At 38.2% G+C, this 18,615-nt stretch overlaps 1 protein-coding gene across 32 annotated transcripts in view; it reads right to left on the reverse strand.

Annotated features, from left to right (window-relative positions):
* The window catches only part of KCNMA1 (potassium calcium-activated channel subfamily M alpha 1), a 936,156-nt gene that overhangs the window by 142,430 nt on the left and 775,111 nt on the right, over positions 1–18,615 (reverse strand). The window contains exon 19 of one of the 32 annotated variants that reach the window (XM_056820112.1): positions 15,251–15,424. The exons of the other annotated variants lie outside the window; for them this stretch is intronic. Within the exon in view, the coding sequence (XP_056676090.1) occupies positions 15,251–15,424 (174 nt within the window). The remainder of the gene's footprint in view (positions 1–15,250; positions 15,425–18,615) is intronic. 32 annotated transcript variants of the gene reach the window in all.

Genomic DNA, 18,615 nt, shown 5'->3' on the forward strand with positions numbered 1-18,615 from the left:
TTTTAATCATTGATGCTATTTTTAAAAAAATTGTTTATTAATATCATTGATCCTGTCCTTTTCTATTTTGATATACACACATATATGTGTATTCAGAGATGTTTATTTCTTTTGAGGGATATTTTGGTGTCATGTCATAAATTTGGTTATGTTGTCTCACTGGTGCTATCTTTTCATTCAAATATTTATCATCTGTATGATTTGGGTTTTGTACACACATTATTTGGGAAGTGACAATTTAGTCTGTGTCCTTTACCTATGTTTGTTTTATTGGGTCCTTTTTATATATATATCAATCTGTACTCTCCATCTATCACCTCTCTTTCTGGAGATGGATAGTACCTGAACATACTTTAAAAAAATAAGGATCAAAACTCAGTTACCTTTTCTTCTTTCCTTACACTCTTTTTCTTAGCAAACCCATCTATTCCTCAGGTTTCATATATTGTTTAGTCATTTTCAGTAGCATCTGACTCTTTGTGACCCCAATTGGGGGGGTTTTGGGCAAAGACACTGGAGTGGTTTGCCATTTCCTTCTCCAGCTCGTTTTACAAATATGGAAACTGATTGTTTTAGAAGAGGCAAACAAGGTTAAATAACTTGCACATAGCTATTAAGTGCCTGAGGTCAGATTTGAACTCAGGAAGATGAGCCTGAGCCAATGAGCCACCAAGCTGCCCTTCATATATTATTTCTGTTCCTATGGATGGAGTAAATGGGAATAAAATGTCTTAGACCCTGGAGTGAGAATACTTGAGTTCAAATCCCACACTTAACAATTAATACCTTTCTGATCTTGGACAAATGTCTTAACCTCCCTGGATCTCATTTCCTCTTTGTCAAATAAAGCAATTGGAAGAAATGACCTCTTGATACTCTTTTTCTATATATGATTAATGAGACCTTTATATATATGTGTGAGTGTATATATATATATATATATATATATATATATATATATATATATATATATATATATATATATGATCTATAATCTGTATGTCCAGGGCTGACTTCTACTGGGCTCCAAGTTGGCATTTCCCATATACCTGATACTAAAGCTTTCCAACATGGGAACCCAAAGGCAATCACCTTGAATATGACCAATCCAAATCTGAGCTCATTATTCTCCTTGACACACCTGGTCTTTCCCCTTACTTACCTATTTCTTTTAAGAAGGAAATGCCTCATTCATACCTTACTCCCATTCAATCAGTGACCAAGTCTAATGGATTCTGACTCAACAATTTCTTTAACAACCACCATTCCATTCACTGTACAGAGAACGCCTCACCAACCCTATGGTGAGAGGCTCCTCGATGATCTCCCCAATGCTAGTAAAGTTCCCTTCAATCCATCCTACACAATGCTGCACAATCTTCCCAAAGTACAGTTTCAATTATGTTACCTTCTTCAACAATCTTTTGTACTTCTCCATTGTCAATAAAATAAAGTCTAAACTCCTTACTCTGCCTTGAAGTATTTTCTAAAATAAATAGATGGGGAATAAGCAGGTATTAAGAGTCCACCATGTGCCAGATAATATGCTAAGTGATTTACAAATAAATACAGTAATCTAGCTTTATTTCTACTTTCTCCATGAAATCTCCAGAAGAGATCAACCAGGAATAATTTCTCCATCTTCTCAACTCCCCATAACATTTTCTTTGTACCTTGTTCTTAACTCCAATTATAGTCTACTTTATATTAAAATTTGTTTTGTACATAAAAATCAAGCATGGTGATGAGTTGTCCAAGGACCAGCCTTGCTAAGATTGGAGAAACTCATCACTCGGCTAACTGCATGGGGATGGATATTTTAAGCCAGAGCAACTCTTTAAAACTATGCATTATACAATGGATAGGATCATTCCACAATATATTACATGGTTAGGTCAGGAAGACCTGAGTCCAAATCCAGCCGTAAACATTTACCAACTGTGTGACTTTGGGTGAGTCATTTAACCCCATTTGCCTCAGTTTCTGAATCTATAAAATGGGAAGAAGAAAGAAATGGCAGTGTCTGCCAAAAAAACCTCAAATGAAGTCATGAAGTGTCAGATACAACTAAAAACGACTCAATGATAGCATATTATAGAATGTTTGCAATCAGGGTGTGTGAAAGCCAGTTCACACCAGCTCACTAAAGCCAATTGTAAAATATTCAAGGAAATCATTTATAGTTTGTAAATCAACAAACACTAATCAAAACTAGATTTATTGTTTTATTGACTCTCTAGATTTAAGCAAGTGATGGAGTAAAAGTAATGCAGATCAAACTTCAATGTGTGCCTTACTTTTTTTTTTTTGGACACATTCCTGGCTGTAATCCATAATAGTGGAGGAATGCCCCATATGGACCAAATGACAGATCCCAGAAGAAATCACATGTACCTCATCTGCCCTTCTAGACTCTAAGGTTCATGAAAACAAAAGGCCATGCCTTATTCATCACTGCAGTTCCTACTCTATAACTCTATATCCTTAATGAATGAAAGACAAATGAATCATCTATACTGGGTTTTGCCCACCTTGTTTTCTCCCTGAAGATTGCTTAGCTCACGTTTTCTAGACCTTTGGTTAACCATCACTTCTTTCTCTATAACCTTACAGAGAGATGTGTTGGCTAGTTTGACTGTATTAGGACTTGTGAAAACTTCTCCATAAGGTGGGAGGAAAGAAAAAAATAGCATTTTTTAAAGTGCCACTATGTACCATTTGTGTTGAATTTATCTATCTATCTATCTATCTATCTATCTATATATATATATATATACATACATACTTTGATCTTTATAACAATCCTGGGAGAGGTAGGTACTGTCATCATTCCTATTTTACAGTTGGGGAAACTGAGGAAGATAGAAGTTAAGTGACTAGTTTAAGTTCACACCACTAGTATGAGCTAGATTTGAATTCAGGCTTTGTGATTCCAAGCCTAGTACTCTTTCCACTATGCCACCTAGCTTCCTCTTGCTCCCAATGGTCTCCTTGCTATTCCTCACCCAAGACCCTCTTTCTCCCATCTGTGCACTTCACTGGCTGCCCCAAAGGCTGGAATTCTTTCTCTTCATCTCTACCTCTTGGCCTTCCTGGCTTACTTTAAGTCCTAGTGAATATCTCACCTTCTACAAGAATCCTTTCCAAATCCCCCTCAATGTTAATGTCTTCCCTCTAGGAATATCTCCAATTTATCCTGTTGTATATATTTTATTTGCATATAGTTGCTTGCATGCTGTCTCTCTCATTAGACTGTGAGGTCCTTGAGATCAGGAATTAGAAGATATCTTTTTATCCCCAAAATATTTCTTTGTATCCTCAACCTTTATATAGGACCTAGAAGATGGCAAGCACTTAACAGACACTTGTTAACTTGTTGACTGGACTTAACATCACCTCTTTCTTAGGGAGAAATGGCAGGATTGATAGATATAAACTGATTCCATGGATCATTAAGGTGATGTCCATGTGGAGTCCACCTTCACAAAAAATATATTGGACATTCTGAGAAAGGAAGAGGAATGGTGGAATGGGTTAATGAGAAAAGGCATTTGGACTTAACAAATTGAATATTTCTATTCCCTTTCAATTTGAGAAACCAGGTCTATGCCAGTATGGAGAGAATTCATCAGACTAAATAAAGTGCTACTTTATAATCAATATCTTAATTTTGATTCCATTGATCTACAGACCAGCTCAAACCCCCTATAACAAATAGAAAGCCATATGAGCAGAGGTCTCATTTATGTGACTCATTTTCTCTTTCTGCCCCCCTCTCATAGGAGAAAGACAGAAATGATCAAAAGATAAATTCCTATTAAGAATTTCATTGAACATTTAACAAGAAGACAACTTTCAGGAAAATTCTCAAAGGTTTGGTAAAAATTCTCTAAATCACTACCTGGGTGACCTAGGAGAAGTCACCAATGCCCTGGGGGATAAGAAAACTCATTTGTAAATTTAGGACTATTGAGGACCCATTCTAGTTCTAGATCTGTGAATCCATGATCCATCTCCATTTCTAGTCCTGGAAAATGAGAACTGAGATGTAGAATGATGACAACATGCTCCTAAATACAATTTTTATGCAGAAGAATAATTAGATAATGCTAGGATGAATTAACTAAAACTGCAAGACCCATTCCATTTAAAAAAAATTTGCAACATGGGAAGAAAGAAAGATTCAATATTAATTCTCAGTTAACCAGGAAAGTCAACAATCATCCTAGCTCAATCACAGTACCACGTTACAGTAGGAAACTCAAAGACACTGAAGATTGTCATACATACCCTTTCACTTTATGGATAAAGATTCCAAAAGTGACCAACTAATCAAAGTTTAACTGCATACCACTTTATCTGTGAAAAGTTCCCCACCATGTCCCTCAGAGGTTCAAACCAACAATATTAGTAGCCATCAAATAAGAGAGCAAGGACTTGGGAGGACTTAGAAGACCTGAATGTGAATCCTACCTCTGAAACTTACTAACCTGTCATCTTGGACCAGTTACCTGAATTTCAGAATCCTAATCTGCACTGGTCATTCTAAGAGTTTCAAAAAAATCTTCAGTAGTTCTCTATTTTAGGAATAGGCTGTTTGGGCTATATGAAGAGAGTCATCTAGCATTTATTAAAAATGTACTATGTGCCAGGCACTGTGCTAAGTGTCTATTTGAGAAAGTGCACATTTTGATGCATAAGAATAATCAACTAGATTCCATTTGGTATCCTTATTCCTTAGGAAGTTTAAATATTGACACAAAAGAATGATTAGGGCCAAACTACTCTGTAAAAGAAAATATAAATAAGCAAATTTCTTGATTTGTTATAACTAATACTTTACTAGTATTGACAGAAATCCTAGACAAGGTACTCTTTGCTCCTATTCATTGGTTAAGTTAGTTGGGAATTCTTGCCTACTGTGATTTCCCTACACAAAGTTTATTCCCAACATTACATTTCCAGATGTTCTTTCCTAATATTTACTCTATCACAAAGTATTTAGATCATACTTACTAAATGGTAATTTCCTGGATCAGTTATCCACTTTTTGTGTCTGCAGTATTTTCTTTCCCTAATCTTCCAGTGTCTGTCTTTTAGCTTTCCTTAATTTTATAGAAATGACCCTAAGCTGCTCAGAAAAAGTAAGGGAAACTTCAAGAATAAAAACTCATGATTCATTTCTTCTCTGGATTAAAGGTGTTCCAACTTGCTTCTCAATTTCTAGATATTCTTTTTTTGCTTGGGACAAAATCCTTTTTCATATATCCCACTTCCTGCTCCTAAAACAATTTTATCCTCAGTTTTGTACTGTGGCTGGAAAACCTCTTGCTTTATATGCCTTTAAGAGGATAAAACTTCTCATCTCTTCTTTCTAAGTAAGATTTGATAGTTTCAGACTGCTTGAACTGAGAAGATTTTTATCTATATAAAGAATTCTGGTCATAGGAGATGGTTCCATGCTCTGGAAATTCCAAATGTTTTCCCACTGGTGATAGTGGCCTGGTAATAGCTTTTTCTTCATTTTGAAAAAAAAAATCCTCTTAGTAGGTGACATGCATTAATATAGATTTGTGTGCAAGTCTTCAGTTCTTAGGTTCAGTTATCTCTTATTATCATAAGTTTTTTGGTGGTGTCCAGTATTAAGTACTTAAAAAGCTGACTTGATCCTTGAAGAAGGAAGTGGACTTTTCTTTTGCTGATTTTCCCCTAATGGCATGGCATGAAGAATGGATGAAGATTGGCTCTGCTTGAGGATGGTGGTTGGATTAGAAATTTGAACAAGAAAAGGTGGGGATGAATTTTTTTAAGCATTTCCCCATCCAGTCTGCTCTAGACCTCAAGGGAGAGTTTTCTTGGATCTCAAGTGAATAGAACGCTCCAATATCTATAGATGCATCTTGTCCTCTTATTTGCTGCACTGTTCTTCAATTTTGTCTGTGTCTAACATTGTGAGGCAATAGGGATGCCTTATTGTGTCCAGACTTGTATTTTGCTTCTAATTCAGTCCATGGATTTCCTGGTATGTTTCATCTGCCCAACTTTCTTGGTCTTGGATGAAAATTGTTTTTTTTTTTCCCTTTTATCAGAAGAATAAGAAGAAGAGTGGAATTCTTAGAGACGATGTGAATGGTTAGGGAGGAGGAGTCTACCAAAATTCTTATTATGTATTTCACATCAAGTTTCAGAGACAGCTCATAAAAAGAAAGTTTCAGCAATCAGACAGACCAGCTCCTGTTCTCCTTACCATTTTCTTAATTTCAGTGGCTGCTTTTCCTGTCCTTGTAAGAAGACCCAAGTGTCAACCAAGCAATCAATCAACAAACACTTATAAAATACCTGCTATGTGTCAGACACTGTTATGTAAATAATTCCACCTGTTTCAGTTTGGTCCTGGAGGGCACACATGATGTCATGGACATGGACACTATGACAAAGACACACTGGACAAATGAAAATCTTGTTTGCACATAAATTAACAAAAAAAAGGAAAATAACATTGTAAGGAGATGCTCAAAAAGACCAAATGACTTCCTGGGATTTCACGTGGCAGCACTTCATAGCAAATGTGTTTTGTATTTTCCCTGGAGTAGAAAAAGTGGCTGAAAACTCCCTCAGATTTAAAGTGAATGGGATGTGAACTTTTTTCTCTCTCCACAGATGTAAGGAGACATGCTGTCTCCTTGAGACAGATAGAAGGGGACATGTCTTGTTTTCATACATCACGATTTAAACAAATCGTTCCCATTAGTTCTAACAGGAGCAGCCTGAGCCAAGGTCTGTCTGTAGAGAGGGGTGCTAGGACCCAGACAAGTGTACAAACCTGCTCTCATTATAGCTCCTAGTCCTATGCCTGCTGTTCTCTTTATGAAAGGATATGAGAGAACAACCTAGCTCCCCTTTGCCCTCATCCCAGCCAAAGCTGCTTATCTCCCTTTGAGATAGGAGACCTGGAGGAAGTGGGGAGAAGCTGAAGGAAGTATCCCAATAGCCAGAGTGTAATGGCTCCCACATGGTTGGTTTCCATGCCTGGCGGCTATATATGTAAATTCTGCCACAATGAGATGAAAATACCACTGAACAGTTCCTAAGCAAATATGAATCCCAATGGGCTGCTAGGTCAGTTAAGGAGAATAAAACCAATGACATTTAACTAATAGAATTCAACTGTTTTGAAGCAATTAATTAAATTTAAAAAGCAAACTAGGATTGCTTTTGGAACTCTACAATTAGTTTCTTTTGTAATTATTAAGAATAGATTATCTGATTACTTGTCAAGTATTAAGAAGTTTTTAGGGTTCTTGGATGTTATAGTATTATCAGACTATATAAGAAGAAGTTAGTTTTGAATGGAGGATATCTAAGAAAAGGCAAAAAAGCCCTACCAAGGGGAAAAGTAGGAAGTCAGTTTTCTAATGGGTCCCATTAGTCCAGGGGCTTACAAACCTTCCCCTTGGTGAGGGATCTATGAACTTAAGTAGTTTAACAAAGTTACATTATAATTTTCACTAAATTTTGGTTTCCTCTTAATTCTATTCATTTTATTTTATGCATTAAAAAAACAACATTCTGTGAAGGGGTCCACAGGTGTCACCGGACTGCCAAAAAATGACAACCACTAGAAACAGTAAGAACTCTTTCATTAGATCTCTCCACTCTTCTTGCCTATGAAATGAGTGATTATGGCTAACGTGCATCCTGCCCATACACTCCACACCAAAAAGCATTATTTTAAACTGGGCTATGCTGCTGTTTTTTACTCAAAAGGCAAAAATTGATGAAGCCCAGATGAGCAAGATTCTTTCTGAGACTAAGAAAGGAACAAACCCCGGGGATTAGAACCAAATGAAAAGGGAGAAACATAAATGCGACGGAGAGTAGATAGACACTACCAAATGTCTTCTCTTTTTAGCAGAGATGCAAGAGAAAGGGCCAAGTGTGATGAATCTGGTGCCTTGTAAGACTCTCCCAACTAGCTTTGCATTAGCATCATCAATCTGATACAGATTGGACACATTGGCCAATCACATCACAGCCAATTAGCTGTAGACCAGCAGCAGTCATCAGCTTAGGAGGCTATCCTAAAAGCAGCATGGAGGATTTCCTAGCCTCAGTGTGCTACTTGCTCCCACAGCTGTTTCTAAAAGCCTCTTCCCAGAGGCCCATTTAGAGTGAAATTAAATGCAACTTTGACTTAATTAACGTTTTAAATGATAATGAATACAATGTAGATTCATAGGAGGCATTTACATTGTGTTGTAAAATTGATAAAAATTTAATAACTCTTTGTTAATAAGTTATGTCTCTCCAGACCCATAAAGCCTAAGGCGCTGAAAACTCTAGACTAGGGGTCTAATCTACTTTCCCTGTGCAGGTGGAAGAGGGAAGCAAGAGACTGACTTGACATTTGCTCTAAGCCTGCTCTGATTCAAACCTCTGCTTGTTCATCAGGACTTAATTTCATATAGTAAAGGTCAAGAATTGGGCTCAAGGCAGAGCTATGACAGAAATGCTCAAGTGGAAACCAAGCCAGCCCTGGCATCTGTCACTTGAGATAGTGGAAGAGGAGGAGAGATGGAGAGCTAACTGGCTAGCATCTGTCCAATACCAAGGAGGTAAGATGAAGAATCTACTGCCTGGTGGTAAGAACTGTCAGGGTGAGTTTCATGACAACCAGCCACACTCAGGATATAAAAATGCAAACATAATTTCCATGTCACCTTGCATAAGACCTTTACTTGGCTCAGTCCACTGGGATGCAGGCAACATCTTTACTAGTTTGTCCCCAAAGAGGTGACTCTTTCCCTAGTCATTTTCCTATGCTTCTAGTAGGGAAGATGACCATGAACAAAGGGTAAAGAGGAGCCACCAAAGTTTTCTGTGGTCTTCCTCTACCATATACTTCTCTCACCTGTTAATGCTTTTCTAAAAGTTAGCTGTTGAGTCCTCATGTAATTCAACTATAGCATACATTTCATGCATTGTTCAAACATATGAACAAATGGAGATAATCATCAGAACAGTTTATTGCTAAATGCCACCCAAGAAAAGTTGGTGGATGAGTTATCTATCCATCTCATTAGAATTGGCAATGGCTGGCAATAGAGTATCCGGACAGGCTCCAGTGTCTAGACCATTTTACTGACCTGCCAGGACCAGATGGTGATGATCCTATCTCTTTTACTTTGTGAGACATTAGCATTTACCTAGGTTCTCCCACAAATCCCCAAGAACCAAATTTCAAAACATTTAGGATGAGTCAGGAGGAGGCGAGTCAGTACCAAGAGAGAAGGAAATTTTAGTCAGGGAGTATTTTGTTGTACAAGTATGTATATATGTGTGTGTGTGTGTGTGTGTGTGTGTGTGTGTGTGTGTGTGTGAAAAAATGCCTTTCTGGGTATGAAAGTAGGAAAAAGAAAAGACCCAGGAAGATTCTGGAGGAACGAATATGCACCCATAAGGAATTCAGTAATTAAAAGGATCAGGTCTGAATTACCCATGACTCTCCCTTCCAGTATCATTAGGAAGTCAACTTGTGAGATTCATTGTCCAGTAGAGAAATGAAGCAAGACTGGAATATAGGAACAAAGAAAAAAGTCACTTAAAACTGCATATAAAGGAATAAAAATAATTCCTTTATCATTTCAGAAGACCATGCGGGTCCTCCTTTCATAGGGCTGCCAATTAAATAGTCTTTAGAAAAGAGGTTTCCTGAGATCCTTAGGAAGAGAAAAAAAAATCCCCTCCTGCTTATCAGTCATTTGGTGATAAGGCTCTCTGATCTTAGCTGGGATAGGCTTCTGAATACAAACTTCTGTCCAGCTTAGTGGAATCTACCAGCAAATATATTCACTTTATATACACTATAATGAGACACTGGAGTTGAGGTAAAATGGAGAACAAAAATGGACTTCTTAAGCATTTTATTCTATTTTGTCTTATTTCCACCAATTTTGTTGGCTGTCCACATAGTCCCTTTTTAGTCCCTTTTTAGTAATTTTCTTGGTGCTGTTGTCATTCCCCAAGTCTCCAGATCTTCTTTCTTCCCCCATTATCTGACTGTATTTCAAAAATGCCTCTATTTCACTTGGGTGGCTTTAACGCTATTGACAACCTGTTAATTCTACGCCTACACAAAGCAAGGGCTGATGAAGATGAGTTGATTTTTGTTTATTATATGGCAAGCCTACAGTTGACACTAAAATGATGTCCTGTCCATCCTGTCTTCCATGTTTATCATGAGACATTTGTATTCTCTCAAGTGAACTCTCTGAGCTAAATGACTCACTAAACTAAATGGCACCTTGTATTATACCTACATGAGAAGTAAAAATCACACGCGGTTTAAAATTAGCGTGATAGTTGGCCAAAGGATACATACAATTCTGTCGTTTTAAACATTGATAGGAGTAATCACATGTGTATGTTAGCTGGGACTCAAGAAAAGAAAAATATTAAGGTCTGTTTTCTTTTGTAAGCAAATGGTTTTGCTTGCTTATGGCAACATTACAGGAGGTTTGGGACAAATATCATGTGACATTCATTTCAGCAAGCTTGAGTCAGTCTGGTTTCTATTGTTGTCATAGGATCATCATTTTAATTGTCCCTTTCTATTAGATCCTAGAGATAATAGGTACAAATGCCAAAACAGAAAGGAAGGCCATTCTATCAAATTCTGTTGGGAAATTTGGAAAGAATTAAAACCACAATTTTTTTTAATGAAACTAAACAAATACGTGTTTATATGCCACTGAACATAGACGTGGCTCGCTCTGGAGAGACTTGAGCTGGAATTGGTCCTTATGGTGGCAACTTCAACATGGCCATTTGAGATAAATGATACTCAGGCCAGAGAACACCAGAAAAGATATTATGTCTCATTAAAAATGGATTCTACGATGCCCTACTTATACTTAGTGAGTCTGATGTCGTGTCTAATTCACTATTATCCCCCAAATAAAAGGTTCTTCTTTCATTAAAGTGAAATTTTGGTAGTCACTGATAGAATCGGTAGTGCTAGATGCTTGGTCGGTCCCTTAAGCATGTCAAAAGGAAAATACACACTGAACAAGCATAAATCTCTGCAATGAGACAGATTTTTACAAACATTGTGAATACTTTGAAGACATTCACACTCCTCTGAGAATTTCCTTTTTCTATGTCCACTACAGAAAACATATCATGGAGGGTTTTTGCTTTTCTATTTAAAGAACCTTGGAAATGAAAGGCTTTTTTTCCTTAAAAAGAGTAAGAATCAGAGAGAGGGAAGAGAGAGGGAAGAGACTAAAAGAGGGAACAGGAGGAGAAAAAAAAGAAAGAAGGAAAGAAAGAAAAAAAGTGCATTAAATAATCTTAGAAGCATATCAGTCCAACTGGGGAACTGTGACCAAAGCAAGCTCCGTAATAGTATAATGACCTTTAATGAGTGTCTTGGGAAACAATATAGTCCCAGCATAAAAGACAAAGGGCAAAACCCATCAGGGCTGTGCTGACACTAATTCAGAATGATTTTCCGAACAACTAAAGAATGTAAGAGAGGTAATCTGATCCGCCCATCTGACCTCACTTTGATTCAAGGGCCCTTCTCCTGCCATTTTTAATCGTCAAACACTCTACATTTCACATCTGCTCATATTTAATGAAAAGTCGACTCTCACCACCATTCTTTGAGTCAACTAGCTCTGTCAAAATGGGTACCACCCGACCCCACGGCAGGGCTAGGGAAGCCCTGTGATTTCAATTGAAGCTTTGCCAGTAAAATTCTGCATGTAGATGGATAGTTTTTAATGGGAGAAGAAAGGCTTATGTGGGTTCATGAAGGGGCTCGAATTGGTATTGATTTTTCTTACTTATTATTAACAGTCAAAGGTGAGTGGTCTCACACAGGGAAGAATGAAATCTGCTTTCATTTGATGGAGTGATGACTGGGGGAGGCCAGTGAAACAGAAGAGGCAAAATCCCCTCGGAGCTGTCAATACCAGTTAAAGCTTCAATGTGCAGCCAAGAGCTGCATGTTTCCCTGCCGTGGTTCTGTTTGGGGGAGGTAGGAGGGCCATGAGCTCATGCTCAGGATGTTTCGGGGTGGACAGGGAGATACAATCCAAAATGCTGTCTTCTCTGACTCCTAATCCTCACCTCCACCCAGCCTCCCTCCCTCCCCCCAACTGAAGCTTGGAGTAAATTGGAAAGCTACTGAAATGCTCCAAAATATGGTTTCTCCTTGGATATGGTAAAAATTATACCCCTTAGCATTTCCCAAGCAGGCTAGTCATTTACTTTGCTATGTCTGGTGGGAAGAGACCAGGGCCAGGCCTTGACCACAGGAGCTGTTTCCTTTCTTCCAAGAAAGGAGGGAATATTTAAAAAGGCAGTCAGTCCTGGCTGTGGTTTAGGGGATCAAAAAGTCGATGGAGATCAGAAGCGTACACCCTGCATGAAACAGGAGGCTCTGAGAAAAGGACAATTCAAGTGGCAGATGATTATTTTCACTCCATCAATCATAGTGGTAGTCCTCCCCAAACAAAACCCAGTGTACTCCAAGTCTCTTTTTTTGCTCCTCTGCTCTGAAAATCATTTCAATTATCATTAAAAAATATATCTACTCTCTATGGGCCACAGAGCTAGCCATTGGGGCAAAATGGAAAGTTTAAGTGAGACTGTTCTTGTTCAAGCGAAGCTCACAGTCTTGTAAGAGGGGGGTTGACAGTCTCCTTTCTATCTGCTTGTTGCTGTCTGTCCTTTGCATTGTCCTTCATTCCATCTTATGAAGAGCATCCTTCACCCATCCTTCTCTTGCACATATACCATTCTAGTTACAAACCAGTCCTAGTAAGTACTATCTGGTTCTAATATTTCTCTGCTCAAAATTTAAGCACCAAACATAATTCAATAAGTGCCTAATGGATAGTGTGGCCAAAGCTCATTATCAGTTGTGGATAGGATATGTGGCTTCTGGGAGTAGGTGGTACTGATGTGAGTGGAGCTTGAAAGGTAGGAATTCTTTGGGCAAAAATAGGGAGGAAAGGTTTCTCAGGCACACGGTGCAGTGTCAGCAAAGACTTGGATGCAGGGAAGCCCAGGGCATAGACAAGGGCAAAGAATTTATTTTGGATGAAAGATGCATAACATGGTAGAGTTTCATATCAAACAAGGTCATAAGGATATCATCACTCATCGCCAGAATGAGAAGAGCCTTAAATTTCAGGAAATCTAGTTTTGAACTTCACCTGATATGCAATAGGGACACACTAGAGATTTCTTAGTGAAGGAATAACCTAATCAGTTCTATGCATATGGAAGATAAGGAATTGTCCTAGTTGTAGTAGTTTTGATCATTAAAGGAATGAAAAGGGGGGGGGGAAAGCAGATACCTTCTTTTGCCTGAGATTTCAGCTTTGCTTGGGTTTCATGAAGAAAATAATTAATTCAGTGAGATCTGCCCTGATGCCTTTAAAGACCAATTATTGAAAGGAAAAGGACTCTTGGAGCCTTTCCCTGACTGTGTATTTGAACAGAGTAAAATTCCCTTTAGTCACTCTCTGCAACCTTCATTTGATGTACCTTTTAAGAATAGATCTTGCCAGCTGGCATCATTATGGAGAAGACAGATAACTCTCCCAAGTAGTCTTATGAATTAGAAGATGCCTTTTTGCCCCAAATCAAGTTATTCTAAGCAACTCTAATATCATCCATCCTGGTAAGCAGTGCATATTATAAGATGGACCTGGATTTCAGCATCAAATATAAAACAGGGAGAGTACTATGTCCCCTTTCCTTCAATGGCATTTTTCTCCTACTCGGGAGGCCTTGGAAGTCTTTCTTTGGCCATCACATTATCCATGCTTAACATTTCCCCCTCCCAACTGTACAAGCTAAAAGTCCATTTTGAATTGGGCTTGATTAAGCATAGTATGACCCTCCTGGGCAATCCTCCTGCAGTGAGCATTCCACTAATTAGCGTAGGTACCATTTCATCTCATCTCTGCAGATGGGGAGAGGAATAAAATGAATATCTGCCCAAGGTATGATTAAGCCATGTACTGGCACCTATTTAAGAAAGTCTGGTGGCAGTGACACCAGAAAGGAAGGCAGAAATTGCTTGAATAGAATCAGAACTCAACTCAAATGGATATAAAAGAGGAAAAAGAAGGAAGACTCAAAGAACATACCAAGAGAGTATTATGGCCTTTGACTTACTCAAATGCTTTCAAAAATACCAAACAAAAACTCCTCAAGGATCACATCACTAATACCCAGACTCTTGCTACCATTGAAAGGACATGATGTGGACAATGGAAACCATGGGCTTCCTAATAAGTAGCACTGTGGTCTCCCTGGTTCTGCCACCAGGCTGAAATACATACAACATGACTTCATCGTGAAATTTTGATATTCCTGTAGTAATCTAATAGGAATATTGCTCTATTAAAATGAGCCAAGACATAGCCTCAGCACTGCTAACTAAGGTTTGCAAGGAGTCAGTCTTATCGAAGTTGATGAATGAAACATCATAGTTCTCATTTTCTTTTGTTTAAGTGCCCGAATGTTCTGCTCCCATTTGGAACAGAAATTATAATTTAATTTGGGGGGCCCTAAGATTATTTTCCTCTATAGCCTCACAATTTTTCTGCCACCATGGGGAATGATGTTTTGAATTTGGGGTGTTCATGAGAAGGGGAACCCTCCAAGGTACATCATGCTGATAGAACATATTTATAAACACTTAAAATTTACAGAAAAATTGCCCCATGAGAAATTCTTGAATCTCAAGATGCTCGTAGAGAGAGATTCCCTTAGCCCGCTGCATGTCATTCAAACCCAGAACTGGCATAGACAGTCCTGAAACCGAGACCTTTTATTCATCTGATTTCATCAATAAAGGGTTTGCTCTACTGTTGAGCCAATTGCCCCTTACATGTATGAAATAAAACAAAACATCAATAGACCACACTCTTTTAAGTCCTTCGAGCTATTGCAAAGACTTGCTTTGTCAAGAAGCACACAAAGCAAATGAATGAATCACAAAAAAAGGAAATCGGACACTTCCAAGGCATAAACACAGATACACAGAAATATAGAACAGTAAAAAAAGAAAAAAAAGAAAAGTAAAAAAAAGACCATAAAAGCGATGACATTAGAAAAAAAGCATCAGCCTTCAAAACTCAAGGAACCACAGGGCACAGCACGAGACGAGGATGATAAAACCACAGACACAAGACACGGAACATCATGTGTTGGTGTTAAAACTTACAGGCATGTAAACTGGTGGAGCAATCATTAACAGAGACAGAAGAAAGTGGGAAGGCTCTCTCAAGGGTGTCCATGATACTATGCATACTGCCTGACATGCAAGAGCAGTCACGCTCAGAACGTCCGCAATCAAAACAACATGCCACTTTTATTCTCTTGTAGATGGACATCTTGGCTATAACCATGTGGTTGGATGGGAGGAGAGGAAGAGCGGCAGGTTAATGGCAAGGTTATACATAACAAGGCAGCTGGAAGGTAATTGATGGGATTTAATACAGGCCTTAGTTTATGTTAACAGTCTTGACCCAGAAAAAAAAAAATGCAGTAAGATTATCGATAACAGTTTGGCTGCACGTCAAGAAAACAGGGAAAAGATAAATTGTCTTTGGATTCCCCGAGGCTGTCGTATGTTCTATTTTCCCCTCAAGGTAAAATGGGTGACCACAGGAAAAGAGAATGGCTAATTGCAATCAGGTTTTTCTATGAAAAGAACAAATTAAAGACAGAAGAATCTCACCAACATTTTCCCCCTGGCCTGATTACTATAGGAGGGCAAAACATGCACACAGCCAATCAATTAATTGCTAATTTGGAACAAGAAATGATTTCTTTTTTCAAAAATGCAAAAGATATCTAATATGTAGGCATTCCAATTTCCATCTATTTCTTAGCATTAGGCAGAGCCTGGGACAGCTTTCATTAAATTAGATGCAAAACGATTACGTGTTAATATAGAATCGGAGGATGTTTCTGCTGAACTTCCTGGGAGTGAGTTTACATGATGCCTATAGGAATTTAAATTTACTCTTGACAGAACAAATATCCAAATCTGTCCATATAAGAAATGCAGCTACTCCTGGCTAATGCTGCATATTTGACATTAAAGGCTGTTCACAAATAAGAAATCACCGTAAGCATATGGGATGTTGGTCCACCAGAATGTACTTAGCCACTCAAGGATGTATTTCTTGCTTCAAGGGGAGAAAATTTGAAAATCACATCAGTTTTTATCTCCACCCCCCTACAAAATCCAGAAGAAAAAAAAAAGCTATTTATATAAGTGCTATGGCTTACAAAGTCATATATATTCACATTTATTCATATAGATAAACTCAGTATATTAGTGAGAAATTAACTTCTTTTGGTTTTGTTTTTCTTAATGAAGGAGGGGCAGGTAAATATATGGAGAAGGGTTGTTTTTTTCGTCAACCACAAAACCAAAACCTTACATTTGAGATCTAAGCATCAAGGTGGTTCCATCCTAAAGAAATAATATTATTTTGTCTGTAGAGACTGCAGGTCAAAACCTAAATTGCCAAGGTAACAAAGCTGTCTTGGCATCCCTGAAGGTCTTTCTGTGGCACTCCCACTATAATCCACCAAGCCAATCCATATTGTAACATGAGCATGAGAGGCTCTCTGGTCTTATATTTTCATGATGCCCCAGATGCACATCATTGGTAATCACTTAACATGAACTGGCCTGCTTCTCTCTGCATAGAAAATTGGGCTGCTCAGCTGCAACTTCTTAGGCAAAAGCTAAATCCTCGAAAGGGCTGTTCCTTCTGCCCACAGGTTCCACCAGAGGGGATTTTTTTCCTTTTCTCCCCCTAGGATGGCGGCGGTGTTATTTTAAAATATGGCTTGTGGTTTTGCCCTCCTTGAATGCTACAGTCACCAGGAAGAGAGGTTTAAATCTCTCAAATGGGTCAAGTCCTGTTCTAAGACCTTTATGACTTGCCATACAGTATATTTGTCAAGCAAGGGTAACGTTATGATTGTGAAAAACAGGCACTGGGGGAGATGAATGAGTGATCTCTTCAGCAGCAACTCCATTCCTTTAAACTTTGCTCACATTTCTAGTGACATGTTCTTTTAGCATCCTAGCTGGTCGAGTTATCTTACAGCTGTTTGGATGGATCATCATGCAGCAACCACCTCACTTACTGCATGGTATATCATTCCTCTGAGCTTAGCTTTTATGGAAAAAGGTTTGACTGTAGTATTGGAATGAAGGGATTGGAAGAGACTGGTGGATGCTCTACCCAGCCAACCTCCTCCTGTTGCCAACTCACAGCAGTGAGTGGTGCTTAGGCAGGGAGGGATAGGTGCAACATTCATGTAATTTCATTAAAGATGACTTTGGAGTAACTGCCCCAACTAGGAAATATGCCTTTGATTTTTTCTCCTTCATTCTATAAGAGGAATGTTAAAATTTTTTAATTACTATAATTACAAATGGATAAGAAGAATAATTGGGTATACCTTCAATGTATTTTTAAAAATTATTTTTCTCTTTAAAAAAGAAATCAAATTATACAATAGAAGAGAGGAACACCAAGTTCATTAGCAAGAGTTCCTGGTTTTCATTTCCATGCCACCTTTTCTATGTGCATTAATAGAAACTGACATATATATATACATATATATATATATATATATTTAGATACCATCTTTAAGAGTAAAGGAAGAATGATAATGGTGGGAGGGAGTGTGGTAGATAGAGGACAAACTTTGGGAGCTCTTTCCATAAGAATTAAACCCAAAGAACAAGGCAATTTATATCTCCTACTCTGGAGGATTCAGAGTCAAGCACCATATAAAGCCAAAGTTTTGTTAGGGACTGTGTTTAACTGTTTAAGTTGGTTGTTCTGGAGACCATGCATCATTTTGAAAGTTCATATTGTTAGCATGCAGGAAACAGGCTTTAACCTGTTAAAATAAGCAGCAAAAATGTCTTGCTGTAAAAAGATAACCATTATAGATGCATTCTTATAGCCAAACAATACATGTAATTTTTTCTAAAAAGGACAACATGCGATTCTTGTATATTTCTTCCCCAGCCACATGACACTCACACGGAATACAGTATTATAATTAAAAGGGATAAACCAACATCACACAATATTATTAAGAATGACTCGTTAGAGGACTGAAGACAATACAGAAATGATTAAAGATGGGTGAATAGCACACTTGATCAAACTCTCTGTAAGAAGTACCACTGCCCCACATGACCATTAGCTGAGAGAGAAGCTACCTTGCACAGGCTTGGGGAAATATTCTAAAACTTTTCTTTGGGGCAATCTTCTCCAGCTGGACATTCCTTTGCCCCTAACCCTAGCCTGGATCTATGGAGCTAAGCCCTCAAAAACACCCACTTGGGGCCATATAAGGTTTTAGCATCAATTTGTGTCCATCAGGAAGAGAAGCCCAGGGCATCTGGGGTTTGACTAGTTTTATGTTTTTTTACCAATTAATACAACTGGACATCTCCCCTCTGATGAGTGGGATCTCTGAGATCGTATAATGGTTGTTTCCTTCAATTTTAAATAGAGGAGAGAAGGAATAAAAATTTGGAGGCAA

This window comes from Monodelphis domestica, chromosome 1 (assembly GCF_027887165.1).
Source record: "Monodelphis domestica isolate mMonDom1 chromosome 1, mMonDom1.pri, whole genome shotgun sequence".
NCBI lineage: Eukaryota > Metazoa > Chordata > Mammalia > Didelphimorphia > Didelphidae > Monodelphis > Monodelphis domestica.